The 22,484-nt window shown below is 43.0% G+C and overlaps 1 protein-coding gene across 1 annotated transcript in view; it reads right to left on the bottom strand.

Moving 5' to 3' along the window:
* Positions 1–5,291: 5,291 nt before the first annotated feature.
* The window catches only part of bcl2b (BCL2 apoptosis regulator b), a 29,260-nt gene continuing 12,067 nt past the window's right edge, over positions 5,292–22,484 (bottom strand). The window contains exon 2 of the mRNA XM_084058569.1: positions 5,292–8,204. Within this exon, the coding sequence (XP_083914695.1) occupies positions 8,067–8,204 (138 nt within the window). The 3' untranslated portion in view covers positions 5,292–8,066. The remainder of the gene's footprint in view (positions 8,205–22,484) is intronic.

A 22,484-nucleotide genomic window follows, 5' to 3' on the forward strand; every position in this document is an offset into this window, starting at 1 on the left:
GGGTAAGGAGTGAGTGAGGCTTGAACCCACACACCCAGAAACCCTTAAAATCAACACAGAAAGCATTGAATTTCAGGGCTACTGATGGCCCAGTGGACTAAGTCAGGGTCACAAGTACTACGTGGCTAGCACTAGTTGGCGCGGTCCCACACAATAGGGCTAATGGCTAGAGGACCTGTGTCGGTCAGATAGGTTATTCACTCAAGAGAGGGTGCAGGGAGTGGGCGCGGGGGCTTCTTCCCCCCGTGGTTTCCAGACAATAAAGCGGAGGGGTTATAGAACAAATATAAACGGGCAGCTGAAATATTAAATATTTAAAGTTATTTGTCTTGTTTGTTGTTCAAGTCAAAGCACCAGGAAGGCTGTACTTGTCAGCCATCTGTTAGCTCAATGGGTTGAGACGCAGTATTCATGATCCAGAGGCCATGAGTTCAAATCCCATTGATGTCTTTCCTATGATTCTTTCCTTTGCAGACTGGCTTTCAGAAGATCAACTGAAAACTACCAGGAAGGCTATATTTGTCATCCAACTGTTAGCTCAATGGGTTGAGACGCAGTATACATGATCCAGAGGCCATGAGTTCAAATCCCATTGATGTCTTTCCTATGATTCTTTCCTTTGCAGACTGGCTTCCAGAAGATCAACTGAAAACTACCAGGAAGGCTGTACTTGGGGCAACGGATAAATTGACTGATATCCTTAGTGATGCTTCCCTTTGCAGACTAACTTCTAGAAAAACAAGTTAAAACCACCAGGAAACCTGTAACTCTCAGCCAACAGCTTAGCTCAACTGGTAGAGCGTCTGTCCAATAACATGACTTGACTTGACTTGAGTGGGTTCGATTCCCACTCCGAGTCATGTGTCCCCGGTAACTTGGGGCAACGGATAAATTGACTGATATCCTTCGTGATGCTTCCCTTTGCAGAATAACTTCTAGAAAAACAAGTTAAAACCACCAGGAAACCTGTAACTCTCAGCCAACAGCATAGCTCAACTGGTAGAGCGGCTGTCCAATAACATGACTTGACCTGACTTGAGTGGGTTCGATTCCCACTCGAGTCAAGTGTTCCCACTCGAGTCAAGTGTCCAATAACTTGACTCGAGTGGGAATCGAACCCACTCAAGTCAAGTCAAGTCATGTTATTGGACAGACGCTCTACCAGTCGAGCTATGCTGTTGGCTGAGAGTTACAGGTTTCCTGGTGGTTTTAACTTGTTTTCTAGAAGTTAGTCTGCAAAGGGAAGCATCACTAAGGATATCAGTCAATTTATCCGTTGCCCCAAGATACCGGGGACACTTGACTCGAGTGGGAATCGAACCCACTCAAGTCAAGTCAAGTCATGTTATTGGACAGACACTCTACCAGTTGAGCTATGCTGTAGGCTGAGAGTTACAGGTTTCCTGGTGGTTTTATCTTGTTTTTCTAGAAGTTAGTCTGCAAAGGGAAGCATCACTAAGGATATCAGTCAATTTATCCGTTGCCCCAAGTACAGCCTTCCTGGTGGTTTTCAGTTGATCTTCTGGAAGCCAGTCTGCAAAGGAAAGAATCATAGGAAAGACATCAATGGGATTTGAACCCATGGCCTCTGGATCATGAATACTGCGTCTCAACCCATTGAGCTAACAGATGGCTGACAAGTACAGCCTTCCTGGTAGTTTTCAGTTGATCTTCTGGAAGCCAGTCTGCAAAGGAAAGAATCATAGGAAAGACATCAATGGGATTTGAACTCATGGCCTCTGGATCATGTATACTGCGTCTCAACCCATTGAGCTAACAGATGGCTGACAAGTACAGCCTTCCTGGTAGTTTTCAGTTGATCTTCTGGAAGCCAGTCTGCAAAGGAAAGAATCATAGGAAAGACATCAATGGGATTTGAACTCATGGCCTCTGGATCATGTATACTGCGTCTCAACCCATTGAGCTAACAGTTGGATGACAAATATAGCCCTCCTGGTAGTTTTCAGTTGATCTTAAAGGAAAGAATCATAGGAAAGACATCAATGGGATTTGAACTCATGGCCTCTGGATCATGAATACTGCGTCTCAACCCATTGAGCTAACAGATGGCTGACAAGTACAGCCTTCCTGGTGCTTTGACTTGAACAACAAACAAGACAAATAACTTTAAATATTTAATATTTCAGCTGCCCGTTTATATTTGTTCTATAACCCCTCCGCTTTATTGTCTGGAAACCACGGGGGGAAGAAGCCCCCGCGCCCACTCCCTGCACCCTCTCTTGAGTGAATAACCTATCTGACCGACACAGGTCCTCTAGCCATTAGCCCTATTGTGTGGGACCGCGCCAACTAGTCCTAGCCACGCAATATCTAATTTGGGGTCTGAAAGGAAAATCAGTAAAATAATTGTTTAAAAAGTGAATTGGAATAGAATGTGAGATTATTCTAAGATCCCCTGACCTACTAATCCTACATACTTACTGCTAGTAACCCCATTCATACTTTAAAATGTTCATCTTACTGTGGACATGTTTGCCTTAAAAGGAATCTTTGAAATGTTTAATAGTTTTAGAATTGTACTCCTTTAAATGTTCAGAGATTTATAATGGAGGTCGATGGACGAATTTGGGACCTCAAAAAAACACTTTCACCTAGAAACTCCATTCACAGTTCAAAAAATCCACCTTACTGTGGACATGAATGCGTGAGATTTTTTCTTTGAAATCATTTGTAGTTTGGGAGATATTTAACTTTAAACATCCAATGCATTGTCAATGCGGCAATGGACATTTAAAGGGAAACGAGTACAGGCTACTAATCCTACATACTTACTGCTAGTAACCCCATTCATACTTTAAAATGTTCATCTTAATGTGGACATGTTTGCCTGAATGTTGCATAGTTTTAGAATTGTACTCCTTTAAAAGTTCAGAGATTTATAATGGAGGTCATGGAAGATTTTGGGACCTCAAAAAAACACTTTCACCTAGAAACTCCATTCACAGTTCAAAAATTCCACCTTACTGTGGACATGCATCCTTGAGATGTTTTACTTTGAAATGATTTGTAGTTTTTGAAATATTTAACTTTAAGAGTAGCCAGTGGCTTTGGCTGAAAAGAAAAGAAAATACCCTAGTTGGTCTCCCAAATAAGCTGGCTGGACAGATGCAGAGGGAAGTGTTTCTGGGACGCCAGAATACACTGCTGAGCCTACTGGAGACGTTTTGGGGTTAAATCAGCGAAACTGGTGAAAGTAGGAACCCACTTGAAAATCCCTAAGAAGTGTCTGTCTAGCTGTCTCAACATCACAGTTCATCAAGTCTTCCATCTTTAGGTATGCGGCCAAGTGCAAGCCTGGCCCAGGGAGTAGGACGCCCCTGCCATGCAGAATCCTTTAAGGCACTTTGGATCATGTCCTGTGTTTTCGAAATCATAAGCGCCCAATGCATTGTCAATGGCAATGGACATTTAAACTGGGGGAAAAGTACAAACTTTGGCAGGCTACTAGTCCTAAAAAAAATCTCTTGTTATCGGACGGTCTGAGGTTGGCAGGTATGACTAAATAGTGAGATGGCAATTTTGTGAGAGCCTGAACAGTAGCATACTGTGCTGTGTAGCAGGTTAGTTTAGTGGTTTAGCACGCAACTCAGGTCTCCATCATAGTCTCCATTCCAGAGTTATTATCTTCCTTTCACAGCCCTATAAGCAACATATTGTGGTGTAAAGGATTGCAGCCATATTAGATAGAAATCGGGCCTCTCCCTCACTTGGACCCCGATAACCCTGAGTGTACAAATGGAACCAAATGGACCCTTAACCCATTCAAAAATATTTTAAACAAAGCTGGTAGCCTTGAATAGGAATATTATTTAATGTGATGCATCGCATTTTTTATTAGAAAATACATTTACAATGTTGTGACTCCTGCTGATTTTGTGTCTGTAGTTTAAAAGCTACAGAGGTGTTACACATGTGCATATTGAAGCACGCATTACAGCTTGTAGCCAGGCTTCACAAGCTATGCGTTGTTTTTAAAAGAGAAAAAATAGCCTACAAGGTGAAGGATAACATATTCTATTTTCAGTTGTCAATGTGTGACCCCAACTTCACCTACCTACAACCCCACTTGGGGTCCCGACCCATAGTTTGAGAACCTCTACATGCAGCCATAGGCAGCAACCACAAGGTGGCACTATAACACACTTTTCAGGGTTAGACACATTAACACATTCTACTGCAGTATATAGGCTACAGTAGGTATCCAATTGATATAGCCTACTAAGTAGCAATTACAAGTGTAATAGATCATTAGCCTCTAATTCTTATTGGATCTTTAGCTTCCACTTGAAATTCAGAAATTGTTACAGTGGAATAGGATGTTTTTGATGCATTAAATGTTGACTTTAAATGAGATGGTAATGGATCACATGGACTTCCAAATGAGGGGTAAAGCCGGACTAGACTTACTCCAGACAATCTGCTTTGATCTCACAATCTCCCTTGTGATATCCAGCACTGGGAACGTCTCCTCTACACCTTGTAGGCTTAAAGAAGAGGGGCTTTAGTAGCTCACTGACTGATTTTGGGCTGCCCATGTCTCTCTCTCTCTCTCTCTCTCTCACACACTGGACAGTCTTTTGAAAGTCTTGGGGTTGATTTAAAATTCTCCTTCTTCAGAGCGTGTCATGCATTTTATATGCATGGAGAGAGAGAGAGAGAGCAAATTTCAGGGGGCTCCAGCCCAAATTAACTTCTCTTCTATGTTAGTCTCCTCAGGGGGATATACTACATCCCCTCACATGAGGCCTTTCTCTATTCCCTCATACTCTCGCTCTCTTTCAACATTAGTTTTACTGCATCATGCATCATCATTTTAACAAATTCTGTGGAGCGCCACTGCCTTTGAAGACCAGTGTGATGAGAAAAGAAGCAGAGGGTGTAGAAACCTGGCCTCGGGGCATTTGATTCTTACACTCGTCGCGTTTAGCTGCGTATGGAGGCAGAAGAGGCAGGCAGACAAGTGCAGTGTTTGGGGACAGCTTTGAAGTATGATGGGGTGCGGCTGCACTGTCTCTGCACAGCCCTTCAGAACAAGAGTGTGTAGTGCAGACAGCCATGTTGACACAGTCAGCTCTACAAAGGACTGGCTAGACAACTCCAAACTGACACAGTGTTGCTAGAGTGCAACTGAGATACTGTTCTGTGCCTAAAATCCTCCATATCTCCATCTCTCCCTCTCTCAAAGCACCCCCCCCCCCCCCACACACACACACACACACACACACACAATGATGATTATGAAAGCAGAGAAACCTGGGCTCAGATTGTTTGAGAAATCTGGTTTATTAGGAACAATATTGATCCCGCTAGCTTATTGTGGATATAGCAGTAAACAACAGAAACACAATCCACTTGTTAAGTGCTACAAGTTTGATATTATAGACATAAAACAGTACACTACAGCAACCATAGTGCCTACATTCATATATGCACAGAAGAGAATATGAAAATGACTGTATTGCTGTTACACTGTTATTCCCGTCCATAAATTAACAGCTGTATATGTCCTTTTCAAACACATATGGGATATCACACACCGTGTGTCATTAGTGTGGCTGATTAAGAGAATTAACAGGTAAGGTTTCAGTCTGGCAGGTCTATATTTTACAGGTAAGTGCTGTATATCAATGGCGCACAAGCTGACGAAAGGTTACACTACACCAAGCAGGTCAGTATATTCTACATGACAAACCCTTTACAGAGAAGTTACAAAATCTCACTCAAAAGTCTTTCACAGAAAGTGAAAGTGAAGTTACAAGTATTCTCTTCAAGCTCTCTTTTTTATTATTATTATTATTATCATTATTATTAAAAAAGATTAATACAAGTTAACTTTGGTTTCCAGCTTTCTAGAACTATACTGTAACTGTGTGGCAGTTTAAGCTGTAAGTGAAAATTAAATCAGGACTTGATAGTATAGCAGCCTTAATATAGCTGATTAATACAACAGAAATTCACCTTTCAACATGTCTTCTTGATACGATAGCAGCCAGAAAATAGTATAGTTACAGTGTGAATCCATGAAAATTTTAAAAAGTGAAACATAAGTGATTTTCCATCATGGTATTGTTAAAACTCTGGTACCTCTCAATAAATAGAAAATGTAACTCCTTTGTTGTTATATGTAATGTTCTACCCAATTCTAATATAAATATGGTTATAGATATATATAGCGGGTATTAATTGAGTGAGGACAATATTTTCCACTGACGCAACAAAGAAGTTGAAGATTTTCAATGAGAGAGACAGCGAGAGAGAGAGAGAGAGCGAGAGAGAGTGAGAGAAAAAAATTGCTATATAGGCTAATGCATTGAAAGAAAAAAACGCATTATAGCCTACGCCTTTCAGAATTTTCTGTCAGACAGTAATGCAAGACAAACATCAATAAAATAGTCTGAAAATAATAAATCAATGTTGCCTTTGCAGACTGAATGTATTGCAGCTGGGGACAAGGGACATCTCAGATTCCAACTCAACAGTGCACACTATGCAAGGCTGCACATGGACCATTGACTGACAGTCTTTGCCATATGAAATCTGTGTGCCTTAGTATTCTGTCTACTACGGTAACCTGCTGCTACAGATCCATGCTAGGATTTGCTACCCATGTGAACATGGTCTTTTGTCAGTGTGGATTCTAACATTACCAATAGTCTGTGGGGCCCCTTTGTCCCCTCAGAGTCAGACCAGCAACAGCTGGAGGACACATGTTAAAGGGGTTTGGCAGTTCAGTTCTGACTCTGAAACACGGGTGAGGCCAAACAGTATATCCAGAGACTGAGTGAAAGAACGAGAGGGGGGGAAACGGTAACAGAGGTAGAAAATTGAAGAGATGTTGTTGAAAAAAATTAGTGGAAATGCTGTCATCAGGTGCTGTTCCAAGTCAGATTATACTTGCGTACTGTATACCTCTCTCCAGATGAAGAATTTTAACAGAGGCTGGGTGTGAGGCCTGAGGGTTGTGTATTGTAAGGGCTTTAGAAAGCCTGAGGAATCCACACCATGGGATTGTCCATTCATGCCACCCACTGTCTTCTTTTCCTGCAATACCATATATGCAATCATTTATTTTTCAGCCACCTCACGTTTTTCTTTGTAGTAGTAACATTCTTCACCCCATCGGTAAGAACAGAATTTCTGGGCCACCTTTTGTGCGTTTCACTCTGTCAAAATTCCTTTCCACCTCTGCCTTTGCTATGGCAAACCTGCATGGGTGCTGTAGTTTGGTGTGCCATGAAAAAAAAAAAAAAAACCTGACAGTCAGAGTGTTAAAAAAAACTCTGCAGAGCAAACTCAGTCAAGCTCAGTCTACCAACCCTCACCCATGGAAAGCATAATGCTGCAGTGTGTTGCAAGTTCACTGGATCTGCTCTTGGTATTTGAGGAGTGAGAGCAGTAGAAACACACCAGGCTGGCTGTTTCCATTATACATTCTGAGCAGCTGTTGTGCGGAGGAAGTCCTTTGAAGGATGGCTGGAGGGGGGTAACCGGAGTCCACAGTTCAAACAGGGTTCTTCACCCCGACAAGCAGGGGCGGGGCGGTGTGTGGGCGCCCTCTGTGCTGTGGTAGCACTCATTGCGCCCTAATTATCAAGTCTTCCATGAGAGGTCCAGGAGGAGCTTACTTTCTTTAGCCATACCGACACATGCAACGTCTACACTAACTAAACACTCGAGGTTCATGCTACAACTAGTACAGAAGCAGGCAGAACAAAACAAAGACACATGCCCTTGAACCCTCCTTTTTCATCCGAGTCCTCCATTGTCCTCAACTTTGTGTGATTACATTTAAGCTGCATTCTTTCGTGACTTTATTTGCACTGTGCGGGCAGCGAATTGATTTCCTACAGTTTTGATTTGTGCCTTTGTTTTGAAATGGAGGGGAGTTCATAGAGTTCATGGGAGTCAGCTTTGAAGAGAGGCAGGTTTTCCGGATATGCGGGAGCGTCTCTGAGGAGGCAGAAGTGTCTTTGAAAGGAGAGAGAAGGAAGTAAAAAGGGCGCAGGGAGACAGGAGAGAAAATATGTCTGATAGAAGAATCTCATTCACTTTTGTGTAAGGTACGCTCCGATGGTGAGACTAGCTGCACCAAGAGCAGCCAGGCCGAAGACCGTCTTAATGGAGGGCCAGGAACAACTGAAGACAGAGTCCCTCTGCCTGTCATACAGCTCCACGAACGCCTCCTGGAAGACATATAGAAAAAGACAAAAGATATTGGCTTTAATTACGTATATATATGAAAGAATTTGAATCAACTAAAAAAATAATAACACTGAGGATTTGTCTGTGTCTATATGCGTTCAAAGATTGTTGGGGGGTTTCCTAGAAGGTTCCTGTAGATGTAAATCTCTTTCAGTGTTATTTTTACATCCATGAAGGCAGCACATCCGTTTCAGTGAACTGGCAATCACATCCTCAGAATAAGAATCACCTTTATTGTTGCATCATACGTTTTAACAAACATTATGTACATGAGGTTTCGAACTAAGATGCGTGAGCATAGCAGCTGGGACATACTGTTCATGACATTAGTGCAAGAAGAGTATCAGTGCGTTGTACATGAGATTAAGGTGCAGAGTATCGGTCAAGTTCACCACCTCTACCACATAACGACTGAGCCACACACACACGCACGCACGCGCACGCACGCACACACACACACACACACACACACACACACACACACACACACACACACACACACACACACACACACACACACACACACACACACACACACACACACACACACACACACACACACACACACACACACACACACACACACACACACACACACACACACACACACACACACACACACACACACACACACACACACACACACACACACACACACACGCACGCACACGCACGCACACACACACGCACAAACTTTAACTCTGAGATTCAACAAAACAGTCAGTCCCATAACACTTGTCAACAAACTCGGTTTTCATTGGCATGTTGAGGGGTGCTGCAGGATATTCTAGCCATAAATATATTAATGTCACATACTGTACAAGTGAGCAGTAGTTCTATGAGATCTAGATGCTTCACAGTCCTAAAAAAAGAAAGGAAAGCTATTTTACAACCATGCCTGGTACACATTGATTACATGTGTGTGTATTTATGGCTCCTATAGCAAACACAATGGATGTCTCTCACATGATGAAATAGACATCCGCATGCAAACCTTGACAGCAGGAACAGCTGGCCAGGAAGCAACGATACTAAGACCTCCACACACACACACACACACACACACACACACACACACACACACACACACACACACACACACACACACACACACACACACACACACACACACACACACACACACACACACACACACACACACACACACACACACAAATGTAATTCTACAAATCTTTCTTAGCCATGAAAATGAGGGACCTAAACATTTTCCCATAAGGTCACGTTTTTCTGGTTTTACTATCCTTGTGGGGAATCTTGTTCCCCACATTGGTAGTTGAACAAGAACAAGAACAAAAACACATACAGACTAGAAAAAGTGCTCATCGGAGCACAAGTCTCCGCCAGGTCAGGTAGGTTATTATGGCCTCCTGGTGGCGCTATAATAGGCCAATGTGAAGGAGGAATTTTGTTCAAAACGGAGCTATCCTGCAAACTTTAAGTAGGATGGAATATGAAATATCGGACACATCCATCTTGATCACATGACTATAGAGATAATGTGTACCCATTTGGGTGTTTTTTGGACAGAATCTGAAGGAGTAAGAAGAAAACATTTGTTTTCCAAAACTCAGCCTCCTGGTGGCGCTCTAAAAGGCAGATGTGAAAAATGCAGGGAAAAGGTTTTTCCTTGGCCTCTAAAGTTTCACGCAGATCGGTGCAGTTATAGGTAAAAACGTGAATCGGCCTGTTATAGCGCCACCATGTTTTCAAGTGGCATTTCTTCCTGGGCCAAGTGGGAATCTACGTGGAAATTTTCACGGAAATCGCATGCTGCGTTCATGATTTGAGGCATTTTGTTCAAAACGAACCAATCCTGCAAACTTTGGAAGCCAATCTTAGCCAATCAGGATGGAATATGGAAAATCGGACAGATCCATGTTGATCACATGACTATAGAGATATTGTGTACCGATTCGCGTGTTGTTTGGACCAAATCTGTAGAAGTAATATCCAAAAATGTGTTTTGCAAAAGTCGGCCTCATGGTGGCGCTATGACAGGCTGATCTGAAAAATGTGGGGCAGAGGTTCTGCTGTGGCATCCAGGGAGTGTGTGTGTGCAGTTTCACAGCGACCGGGCAAACGGTGGCGGAGATTAGCTGCTCGCAGACAGAAGGACGGACGGACACACGGACGGACGGACGGACGGACGGACGGACGGACGGACGGACGGACGGACGGACGGACGGGTGGCAAAACATACTCTCTTGCCATGCCTTTCGGCCTGGCGGAGACAATAATCCAGAATCATACTGTTCAAATGACAGTATTCTTGTTTACAAAAAGCTGCAGGGAAGGCAGTAGTTCTGTAAGGTCCAGAATAAACCCAAAAGCTAAATGTGTTATACTTCCATTGTGCGACCACATCGCTTGCTGAAAATAACGTAGGGAAAAATCATGTATTTTTCCCTTCCAGTCAAACATCTGTTATCTTTGTATGACAATTCAAGTATAAATTAGGTTTCATCCTGACGGCAGAGGGGTATCCTGTAGTCTTTGCACCTTTGCCATGGAGATAATCACATTAGTGGTGGAGTAAAGCTATAGATTTGAGTTCCTGTGATGCTAGCACCTAAGCTGTAACCGGACCCATCTGTGAACAACGTTGAATTGTTAAGTTTAATTCACTGCAGTGTTATTGTGTCGGCTCCCCTGGGAGAGTGTCTATTTTTATTAGTCTCAATTTAATTCAAGGTCAAATTTACGTACCCTAATTATGTTGCATATCATTTCCCGCATATACGTTTATTTGCCCTTGGGCCGGTAGAAGGAAAACTAGGTCAATATCTTTTATTTAAGAAGTGTCACATTTCATTGTAGAATAAGATCTCAATAATAGTGTCATCTACCATAGTAAAAGCCTCAGAGTTGGCCTGGGTGATAAGACTTCAGAACAATATCACGATTATGTCAAACCTTTGCCTCAATTACAATTAGTTAATGATTTTTTTAAACAACAGTGAAAATAGCAGCTCTACCATAGCTCACAATGTGTCACATTGCGAGCTTATAGATTGGCTGTTTTCACTATTTTGTACACCACCATTGTACAACGAAGTATAGTACAGGGTTAAGTGGTTAATAAGACTAATCGATTAGGTAGAAAAAATGACAAGTCTCTAATTGGTTCTATATCGGTTTCGTTATATTTTCTATTAATTACCCAGCCCTATACCTCAGAGAGGATGACCAAAAAAGGGATCATCTATTCCACAGTACAGCGGGGAAAAAAAGACAAAAAGTATTTCCTGCCTCCATCTCCTCCTCCTCCTCCCTTCCTTTCCCGTGGCATTCCTGAGGCTGGGGGCTGTGTGACACACAGAGGAAGGATCAGCACTTTATTCCCAGTTTAGGCCCTCTGGCATCGAAATGCACTGTGGTCTACTCTGGAGGAGCCAGTCAGCAACATCTTTATCCAGCAGGCATTCCGTTCGTAACAGTCAAACCTTTTAATTAGCCGGCGATTGAAACGTGTTGAACGGTGCAAACGGGGGAGCCAAAATGTCAGATTGCTTATTCCAGAAGGCATGTGGTAGCGGTACCCACAATAGCTCCCTCCTTTTCAGTTATAATAATAGTAAAAGCAGCATTCAGGTATTAATTAGGGAACACGTGGCCCAGTAAGACCTCCAGCTGTGAGGAATGTGTTCACAGTAGGTCTCCTCTGGCCACAAAACACAGCCTCCCACTCTTTTTTTCCCACCTACAGCAGACAAAAAAGAAGGGGGGAAAAAAACTGTTTGCTGAGGCAACAACAGCAGCCAACAACTGGGTCCCACACAGCAAGTGCATGTGACCGACCAGCATAATGGCGCGACAAAGGGCAAGCTCATGAAGTGTGCCCTCAACGTGTCCCTGAAAGCCAAAGGCATAAGTTATCATCTGAGACAGTGAAAGTCATAAAAGAGGCTATCCAATTACAGTAAGTACTTTGACAAGGCAATGGTGAGTGTTGAAAATTCTCAGTGTTAATTTGTCCATTTGTAACTCAGAGAGTGTACAAATGTTTGGTTACATTTGTACACTCTCCGAGTTAGATTAACACTCGGGATTTGACTGTGTAGGCTGTACACAGGGGGCAGTAACAGTAATAAGCCTGGACAGACATTGAGCAGCAGTCATACCAGCAGGGTTTGCTGGGAAACAGGGGAGGGGGGTCAGGTGGATATCATGAGACTGAGGCATGCTGCTGTCAGGCTCCACTTCATCTCCCAGGACTTTCTCACCCACACACCACTGAGCAGCCCTGCCATGACCATGTGAGCCAGCTCTGTGGAAAAACAACTTCAGCCATGGTGACCTTTCTCCTTCTCTCTCTGTCTCTCTCTTTTTCTCTCTCATTTAGCATGACTCTAGTGTACCATCTATCTCTGCCAAAGTGGAGCACAATAGAAATATTCAGCACACGCCATTGAACCATTTTTCGAGTGAATACGAAGCGATGACCCAAGCAGAAAGGGACGGAACAATTGCATTCATCCTACCAACAAAACACTTTGAATAGTTACAAGGAATCCCATCTTTGCCCTTCAGCGGACCATCTGCTATTAGCAGCAGGTGAGGGACTAATGAGTCAAACCAAGGTTACACTTTTCAACAGTACCCATATTGCCGCCCGACTGTTCCGTGCTGCTTCGCAGATCAATGCCTTTTAAAAAAGGTCACGGCAGACCCACAGAAGCCAAGAGAGTCCGATGGGAAAATCCCTGCTACCATTGTAGGCAGGTTTACTAAATCCCTGTCCTTCATTCTTATAACAGCACACACAATGAATCCCTTGGAGACAGACACACATGCTGGAGGCTCTGCAAGGAAAACAGAGTAACAGACTCACGCTGAGGAGTAGGGAGGATCCCTAGCTTGGCCATGGGGTGGCAACTTGTTGCCCGAGCGCCATGGTTACTGAGTGCAGAGGCTTCACACATGATTTGCTTTTCCCACCAGCGGAGGAGAATCTCACTGTGACCTCCAATTAGTTTTTCACATGATTTAGACCTTGAAGGAGTTACGTTTTTGCCTCTTCCTCATGTCAGACACAAGACATGTTCACGGCCATGGAGAAGCCTGATCATGTCATTTAGGGAAACAGGAAATTCCAGGCATTTGCCAATTCCTCTGGGGTATTCCCTTATCATCATTGAGATGATCCGTTGTCTTATGTGGAAGATAATGAGCCATCTTGTGCGCTTGACTAGCCAACACGATTAGAAGCCCCAGCTACACTTTAGCCAAAACTGAAAAAATCTACTATATTAACCAGTCAGCTCTGTTGAGGGACATTTCTGTGGGCAATTACAGCCAGCCACGGAGTTTTCTTCTCAATGAGGAAAGGAGAAAGGGATGTGGGTTAAAGTTCAATCTGTAATTAAAGTCCCTGTTGTGGCTTCATTGCTATATATTCACTGCTTGTCCCAGCTGTTTGTTTGCTAAGTGTTCATCATACAAAGCAGTTGCTATACTGTATGCACTGCCTCACCTCTCGCTACTTTCATTTTTCTAATGAGGTTCTTGCAGACTCCTCCAAAGCTAATTAAACTCAAACAAAACTCCCACTTAAGAAGCATATTATGGGGTTAGGGGCAGGGGAATAGGAGATAACAAACAAGAATGGGAAGGCATTAATTCCCATTGTGAAGGATTGCTTTTGATCAACAAATATTGTACACTGCAAAAGTGTGAGTGTTCATTTATGTCTGGCATAAATGGACCCTTATGGCCCATTCAGGTACATTTGTAGACTCTAAGAGTTGCAAATAGATACATTAACACTGAGTATTGTACTGTGTACACTAGTGTATAAGAGACAGAAAATGTATTCTTCCTCTTGCTTCAGCCTTACAAACAGACGTGAACCTATACATACTTAGCATGCTCTCCAGACACAATGTGTGACAGGACAGCAGCAACCTTGCGTCTGGCACAACAAGGTCGCATCCGATCGATTTCTCTGGAGTGTCATCCATCGACCGATGTGGCAAAAAAAAGAAAGAAAGAGACAAATAAAACGATGACGGTGGAGTTTGTAGGGATACCCATTACCGAGAGAATCCCCAGTGTCAGCACAGATCAACACTGAACCTATGAGCTGAGGACATGGAACTATGTGTGGACTATACTGTGACAAATGCCCATACTGTAGTCTGGACAATAAGGAAGGAAAGATATACAAATTATGCCAAATTAATAAATAATATAAAAGGGGAGATTAAGAAAAATACAGCATACCATTTTTATTGCATATTTTTAGGGTTGTTAAATATCATAAGAGTATCATAAAAAAGGAATTTGCTGTAAACGAGCTTTAACCATAAGTCTCTGCCTTGCACAAATCCGGAGCGTAGATGTTACTCGTAGACTTTATGGTGTACCTGGAGGTTACAATCAAGGCATTCTTGAATGTCTTCAAATACTACTTTAAAGCATGTGATGGGGCAAAAACTCCACAATAACCTGGAAATGCCACCCATAACCACTTGAACCCTCGCTTCCCTATTCTGGGCATGTCATAATAAAACTAACATTCGGCGAAAATTGGTGAATATTTGCAGAAAATGGTCAATCTATACAAGCTTGAAGATCAGCTATTAGCCTTGAAGAGAACCCTGGAGGACCCCGCTCCACATATAAGGTTTAAGTGGGTAAAAGGGTAACATCGAGTAAATATATCTCATAGACCGCATAATGGTTTGGTGATGTCAACCAATAAAAGGCACAGTATTAGGCACGATTAAGGTTTAGTGTCTTGTCTCAGAAGTTGCTTTTAAGAAATTTTCAATACAGCCAAATAGGCCTGATAGATAAAAACTTCTAATTTTATCCAGATGATGGGGAAACAGTTCAGGTTATTAGATCATGGTTATTGAATGACAGAGACAGTAATGCAACATAAAGAGCAGAAAAGACTTCCTGGCGTGAGACAACAAAGGGAAGCGGAGAAACCTTCACTAAAATTACTAACAGACAATTCTGTTTTTAACTGCACTGTCATCGATGACTTACTTGTCATACTTGGCATACTCCATTTTCAGTAGACAATCATAACATTGGACACTATATGGAAAATGATGTTTTCAGGGGACGCTACCTTTAATCCATTACGACCCAGAACGCATCTGTGTCATTTTAAGATTTCTTTGGCTATTAAGAAATAGCAGATATACAAGCTCATAGCGCGGCACCGAGTTTTTGAAAAACAAATCATGAATAGGTGTGCAAATCTTTGGATATATATATATTTTTAAGCAACATTTGTAACTCAAATCTTTGGAACAAAATATTTTACAAATGTTCACTTTAAAAAATACATATTCAAAGATTTGCACACATTTTCACGATTTTTCAAAAATAGCAGATCTTCAAGCTCATAGCGCGGCACTCGGTGCCGTGCTATGAGCTTGTATATCTGCTATTTTTGATCAGCCAAAGAAATCTAAAATGACAGACGCGTTCCCGGTCTTTATGGGTTATGGCTCATAAATATTCAAATATGTGTCAGCAGCAGCATTGATGTTTACAAAACAGTGCGCTCTCCCACGGGACTGTGCCTACTCCACTGGAACATGCAACGTGATAGCCTGTAAATCACCCTCACCTCTCATGATATTCCACCTTCTTTATTGTCTCCATTATTCATTGTCTAAACTGGCAGATAAATGAGAATTGTAGGTTTACACGTGAGACTTTGGTTTCATTAGAGATGAATTATGTTTCCGTGGACCCGGATTTATGCTCTGCTCTGGGTTGAGACATCTCATTTGTGTGGGTGACGTCAAGGGGTTTGGAAACATTAGGATTGAGGAAAACAGAACTCTTCCACTCGACCTTGACTTGACTGTGTTTTGGATTCTCGCTGGTCCTTTATTGTGATCAAGCGAGCCTATTGATTCCACTCAGCAGCTTTGATCCAAGATGAAACAAAAGGCCAAGGTGACCTTACTGGCCCATAGGGTGTGTGGGTGCAGAGAGCATCTTCCTTTCCTGTTATTTACCTTCCTACCGGCTCTCGCCTGTCACTGCTGGTTTAAAAGGCACCTTACTGAAGCTCCAAGCATACTGTATGATTCACAAGCAGACATACTGAATACAGGGCAAAGACACATCAAAGAAGGAGTGAAACCACAGACATGAATGGCCATGGCAGATGATTCTTTGTTTGTTCTCCATTTGCACTTGTGTGAGTATATGAATTGAATGCCATGCCTAAAATGTGGGAAAAGTAATGCAGGCGATAACTCCCTCTCATTGTACAACCACACTGTAGTCCTCCGAGGGTCTATCCTTGGCCCCCTCATTTTCTCCCTGTACACATATCTCTTAACTGAAAATAGCTGATCTACAAGCGCTCAACACGTGACACGCTGTAAGCTTGTAGATCGGCTAAGTTCTACAAATGTTCGCCTATCTTTACATAATGTGGGGTTCAAGTGGTTAAATACTGTTAACTGTTCCTGCACCTTGTTGGAATTGAAATGTCTCCAGTGTAACCAATAAAACACTCTGCAAACAACACAATCACCAACATAGTGACTGGTTACAATAGTTCCCTCAAATAAACACAATGCAACAAAAAGGGGATGTCTGCGTGGTCAGAGGATGTCTCCATTGAGTTTATCCGGTCTTCCGTGGAGGAGGAAGTGACAGAATAAAGCAGAACAGAATGCAGAATGACTGCTGTGCTCTAAAAATATCACCAGGCATCGTCCCAGGTCCTGGATCAGGGCCGGCCAATCTAATAAAGCCACTCTCATCTCCGCAGCTCAGTCCATTTAAAAGGCCACTGATGACGTGCAAGAGGACAGGAGAAAATGGAAAAGTGTTGCTGAGTCATTATTCACACTTGGGAGGTAAGTGGTTCCGTTGGTGTGCTTGTGAGCGTCTGTTGGGGTGCATTAGAGCAAGATTGAGTGGCTTTCAGGTAAAGACAGGATGTCTGCCACTATAGTCTCTCCCAGGATGCCTTCCAAGAAACACAGCCTGCTGAAGTGATGTGTGGCGTGGATTCAGCTATCACGACTCCATGGGAACCAATAAGCTGCGACTATGCAAAACTACCAACCAAAACCAAACTAAATTATGTTCCTCATGCCTGAGAGATAACCCTGGGAAAGGCTCCAGTCTGAATAGTTTGGGATAATTATTCACTCACAGAAATGCGAAGGCACTCTCGTTACGAGCCACTTAGTAAATGGAAAGTGGTGTGGCATTTAAAGCATGCAGAAGCACTCCGTGGAAAAGAGAGGGGGGAAAAGATATTGCTTTGATTATTGCCCTGTGGTCTGGGATTAAACATTACAAACCAAGGTAAAGCATTCTGGTGTTCTGGTCCACAACATTGCCTAATGGTGCGCTATATCAGACTGAAATCAGCCTTGGATTGTAATGCAGGAACTACTGTCTAACGAGGAAGGGAGGAAAGGGTATTGACAAAACACAGAGTACTGATAGAGTGTAAGATCTCCTGCATAGCCAAGCAAAGCTGTGCCTGTAGATAGAATCTTGCGATACGGAGTCGTGGACCGTGGGAACCAACGATTCCCTGCTGGCCTGTAGCTTCTCTTGTGACAAACATAGCCCATGGGAGAGGTTCATTTCCTGTGACAGGGGCACCACACTCTTTCAAGCCCTAAAAGTCATATCCGTTGACCTCTTAAGACCTTCAAGACCACACAACCACCATCTCAGCAGGCAACTCCCATAGAGTTGAAAATAAACCCGAGTGATCCTAGTCCAGAGCCACTGAAGCTATACTGTACTGTATATTATAGAGTAATGAAGGGGAGATATGGGAATAACATCTGTGGGCCCGCGTTCACACTAATGACAGTTACATATATGTTAGCTTATTGTCGTGCAGTTGCAATCTGATTCTGATCAGGCCAATATTGAAGTATTTTCCTTCATGTAAATATTGGGTTTTAGATTATGGTGTTTTTCTAATCTTGCAATTAATGTGAGAGGCGTGTTTTCTTTTATTTTTTCTAAACACATGAGAGGCCCTTTTTGTTTCAAGGCTCTGGCCATGTTGGATTACACAATCCTGGAAAAACATGGGGGGTTCTTTTCCAAAGGCAGTGATTGGTCACTTGCAGTGAAAGCCTTCAGTATTTGGGTTGCTATTACGTCACTTCCTGTGCCAGAGGCTGTGGAGATGACATCAGTGTCTGGTTTGAGGTTTCGCTGCGGTTGGGCCAGCTATGGTTAAATCATTTGAGCCGGTAACTAGGGAAGGACTAGAGGCAAGCCAAACATGCAGTCACACTAATACCATGAAGAAAGGGGTGGGGGAGCCGGGGAGAGCTACAGTTGGTTAGATGTACTGTAACTAAGAGTTTTCAATTTGTTTAAATTCTCTCCAAATCTCAGTCCAACTTTCAGCAATTTCAAACGGCAATCAAAGCTTATGCAACCACTAGTTGACTCACCAAAAGGGGGAACATTGTGATTTCACTTCATTCGCTGAAATCGTGACTCACCCTTATTAATTTATATGATGTAATTCTAAACGCATAGACTGTCATGCCATCGAGTAGACAATTAATCGTGTCAGCGGAGGAGAAAGTATTAGAACATCAAAGCTAGACAGTCCCTACATCACACAGTCTCCCCTTTCATACAGGAGACGTCTTGTAAAGCAGGTCTCTGATGAAAGCCCGTCAGTTTTGGCAACAAGATAGTGGAGCAGTTTACGTGACTGGCGTACATGAGGCCCCCCGTTTCAGGTTCTGTGGAGTCCTCTGTGTGCCCATGTAAATGAGAAAGGCCACAGTCTGGAACAGGGTGCTGTGAACAGAACAGGCAGAGGATCTCAGATGTCCATTAATGTCAGTGAAAACAATAATCTGTGTGAGGGGCCTCTCCCTCAGGAACCTCTTTGAAGCTGAGGGGAGAGGAGCTAATGTACAATGTTCACTGAACTTTTTCCACTAGGTCACAGTCAAGCCAGTTCTCATTTACTACGTAGAAAAATCCTCAGTGTTAATTTAACATGTGTTAATCTGAGTAAGACTAGTGCGTAACACTGAGGACTGGGCTGTGTAACACGAAAACCAAGAAAACAATGGCTGAAAACTGAAGGGGAAGAAAAGAAACACATGCAGGTAGAACTCAGATGGGAGAAGGCTGAAGGCTGGAAGTGTGGAATGCGTAACAAAACGTCTCTGTCCTTCACGGAACATGAGGTCATAGTGAAACAGGGGGATGGGGGGGGGGGGGGGGGGGCAACAATGAATCTTACCCAACTCGACTTCAGACTGAACGAGAACCTCCCCTGTCTGCCTGCCTGCCTTCCTCTCACAGGGCAGGGATGTACAGTGCATATAACATACATTATACATTACGTGTATACTCTATACATACGGTACTTATACTATTACTTGCACCAAACTTGTATACTTTTCATGGGTGATGTAACAAGAAATCTGTTCGCGTAATACGCAAACAATCTCAGAATTAGCTCGGATGTCCTTTACCACGAAAAGTTCTCCCTCGGCACCCCCCCCACCCCCACCCTTTGCTTCTCTGACTGGGAGTTCAGTGACCTCTCTCAGGCAACCAGCTGATTTTCATCCAGGCTGGGGGATAGGAATGAGAGGAATGCATTGATGTGTGGAAACAAACAACTGCGCTGTGTTGGAGAGAGAAGCCTGATATGAGAGGCATTTCAGCCTCCGATAACCAGGGTCTACAGCAGCCTAAATAAAGGCAAACTTGTCGTATACGACCACGTCGGGAGACGAAAATACAATTTTCAGCTCAAAGTCAGTTATTTTTGTTGAGCGATGCGGCCGTACGACAAAATGTAAAGTGCACTTTGACGAACTACAATAGACTGTACCCTTTTGAAGGACAGAGCAGTGTTCCTAGAGGCCCACTGTGTTGTTGGGCTACTCGTGCAACAGATGAAATCTTGCTTCTATTCGAGGAACTTGTTCCTTTCTTTGGTTTGACAAATCTGTATCCATTGTGACTTGTTGGAAAAGCCTCGGAAAGAACTATTTTGGTCAGTTAGTTAGGGGAAAAAAAGAACAATTGTATTAACTACGGAGAAACGGGAGGCTCAGTCGGAGCTGTGTGACCTTTCCTGTCTAAGTGGAAACAAGCACAGTGTGCCTCTTGAATGATAATGTGTATTGTCTGTTACACTGTAAATCAGGTGTGAAAATGTGTGGAAAGCTAGTTGGGTGCTTCTTCTTTTTTTTTTTACAAAGACCATTTTCGGGCATTATTCCAACAACTATCGGCTAATAAGGACACATGGAAAATGTTGTTAGAGGCATGGCCTATTGTCTGGTAGAGAGGCCGCATCACCATCAACATGTACCCGACTTGTTTGCTTAAGATTTGAATAGACATTTTCCAGTGGAAAACATACACTGTATAATGAAGTGAAGTGTCCCAAATATCATGTTGATGCTTAGTAACACCCACGTGGATGTTGTGCAGCTCCTCAGCCCTCCAGTCAGCAGGCATATCAGCTGAGAACCAGATGACCGTCATATGTCAGATGACTTCTGACATTTTACTAATAACTTTTACTCTAAATGATGCAGGTTTTCTTCCACTTCTTCCATTTCTGTGGTGTGAGTTTAACCCTCCCCTACCTCCCTCTAATGATTAATTTATACTCCGTAGTACGACAGAGGCACAAATTGTGGGGTGGTAGAACTGCTATTTTTCGGTGCACGACTTTGGCTGTACAACAAAGTAAATATCAGGCGTAAACCCTCCATACATATCAGAGTGCATTCATTGTAACATGGCAGCAGTCTTTCTTTCCTCCTAATTCATCATTCTTTGGACTTTCAGGTTAGAATTGTGGCCAAACCTCTATGCTTTTGCCAAACATAACCCTGGCAGCCTCTCCCAGGCGATGTTGCTCGCTTATACGACTGGCAGAAGGTTTATTCCCAAGGGGACGTGCTGTGTGGTGTGGCAGGGCTCCTGTTTAGCCTGCAGTCCTGAGTTCTAATTACTTTGCCTCTTTGTAGATTCAGAAGGTCTCCCCTCCTTGCCTTCCCCATATCGCCCCTGTTGACTGCATCACCCTGATCAAAGTCACCTAAATCACATCCGCCATCGTCTGTCCATTCCATCCTGACACTTTTTAACCCTCTGCCCTCTTTGTAAATGAGGGACACATGCTCAGTACACTCCTCAGATAATTTGCAGAGAAGCGAAAATAGAGAGAGTGCACAGTACAAATTATCTGTGTTCAATAAGAGTTAATTGAGCACAGAGCGTCATCTGGACTGACAAGAGTCATCTGGTTCTCAAATGGACCTTTTCATTTCTGGAGTTCAATCGAACACTGAGCATTTTACTGGACGTCATCTGTTGGCTGAGTGGCTGCTTCAATAGGTTGAGAGGTAATGGAAAAGAAGTTCAATGAGTGGTGAAGGCCTACTTGTGAGTTGTATTTTCCACATCAACGATCAACAGAGATGTCCAATGTTCTCTGGCAGCTTGTTCTATGACTTCTTTGGTTAGACGAAGTTCTAAAAAGCATGAATATGAAGCCGTTTCTTTGCGATGCCGGGTGATTTTCTTTCTTCTTTTATTTTACTTTTACAACACTCCTCACAAGCTAATGTAATAAGACTTCCAAGAAGATAAACTTTATAGGTCTTATTGCCACGTTGATTAACTTGTGGTGGTTTAGGTTTGTAGATGTAAATGCTGTCTAGACATGTCAACGTGTTACATTTCCCTATAAAGCAAAATGCTGTCTCTCTTGTAACTGGATTCAGGGATCATAAACATTTTTCTTTGACACAAGTCACAAACCCCCAACTTCCGCATCATAGAATACAGATGCCTAATTACTCTATTGTCAAAAAGGGCCAAGAAATACTCAAGAAAAAAGGGATTCACTGTCAGTTGTTTACTTTCCATTCTTTCACTTTTCTTTGAACTATGTGTCACTATTTGAAGTTATGACAGCCCAGCAACCAATTAAAAAGGCAACGCTTTCTTGGTAGGCCTAGTGAAGAAATTCAACATGGAAGAACTACGGTTCTGTACGGGGTAGGGCCAACGTATAAATGCTGGTGCACCGAGAGCCCTCCAAAAGAAGCAGAGGTTACCCGCGACGACGTCAAAGTGTCTGTTCTGCGCAATGCGTTGACGGTATCCGCTTGTAGGTGTGGGAGGACATGAACAATTCAATGCAGCAAAGGACTTCACTACATGGGCAAAGTTTAGCTGATCGCCGCTTTAAACCACACAGCGAGCGTTCCCTTTGCAGC

The sequence above is a fragment of the Gymnoscopelus microlampas genome (assembly GCF_963454915.1).
Source record: "Gymnoscopelus microlampas genome assembly, chromosome: 5".
Lineage (NCBI taxonomy): Eukaryota > Metazoa > Chordata > Actinopteri > Myctophiformes > Myctophidae > Gymnoscopelus > Gymnoscopelus microlampas.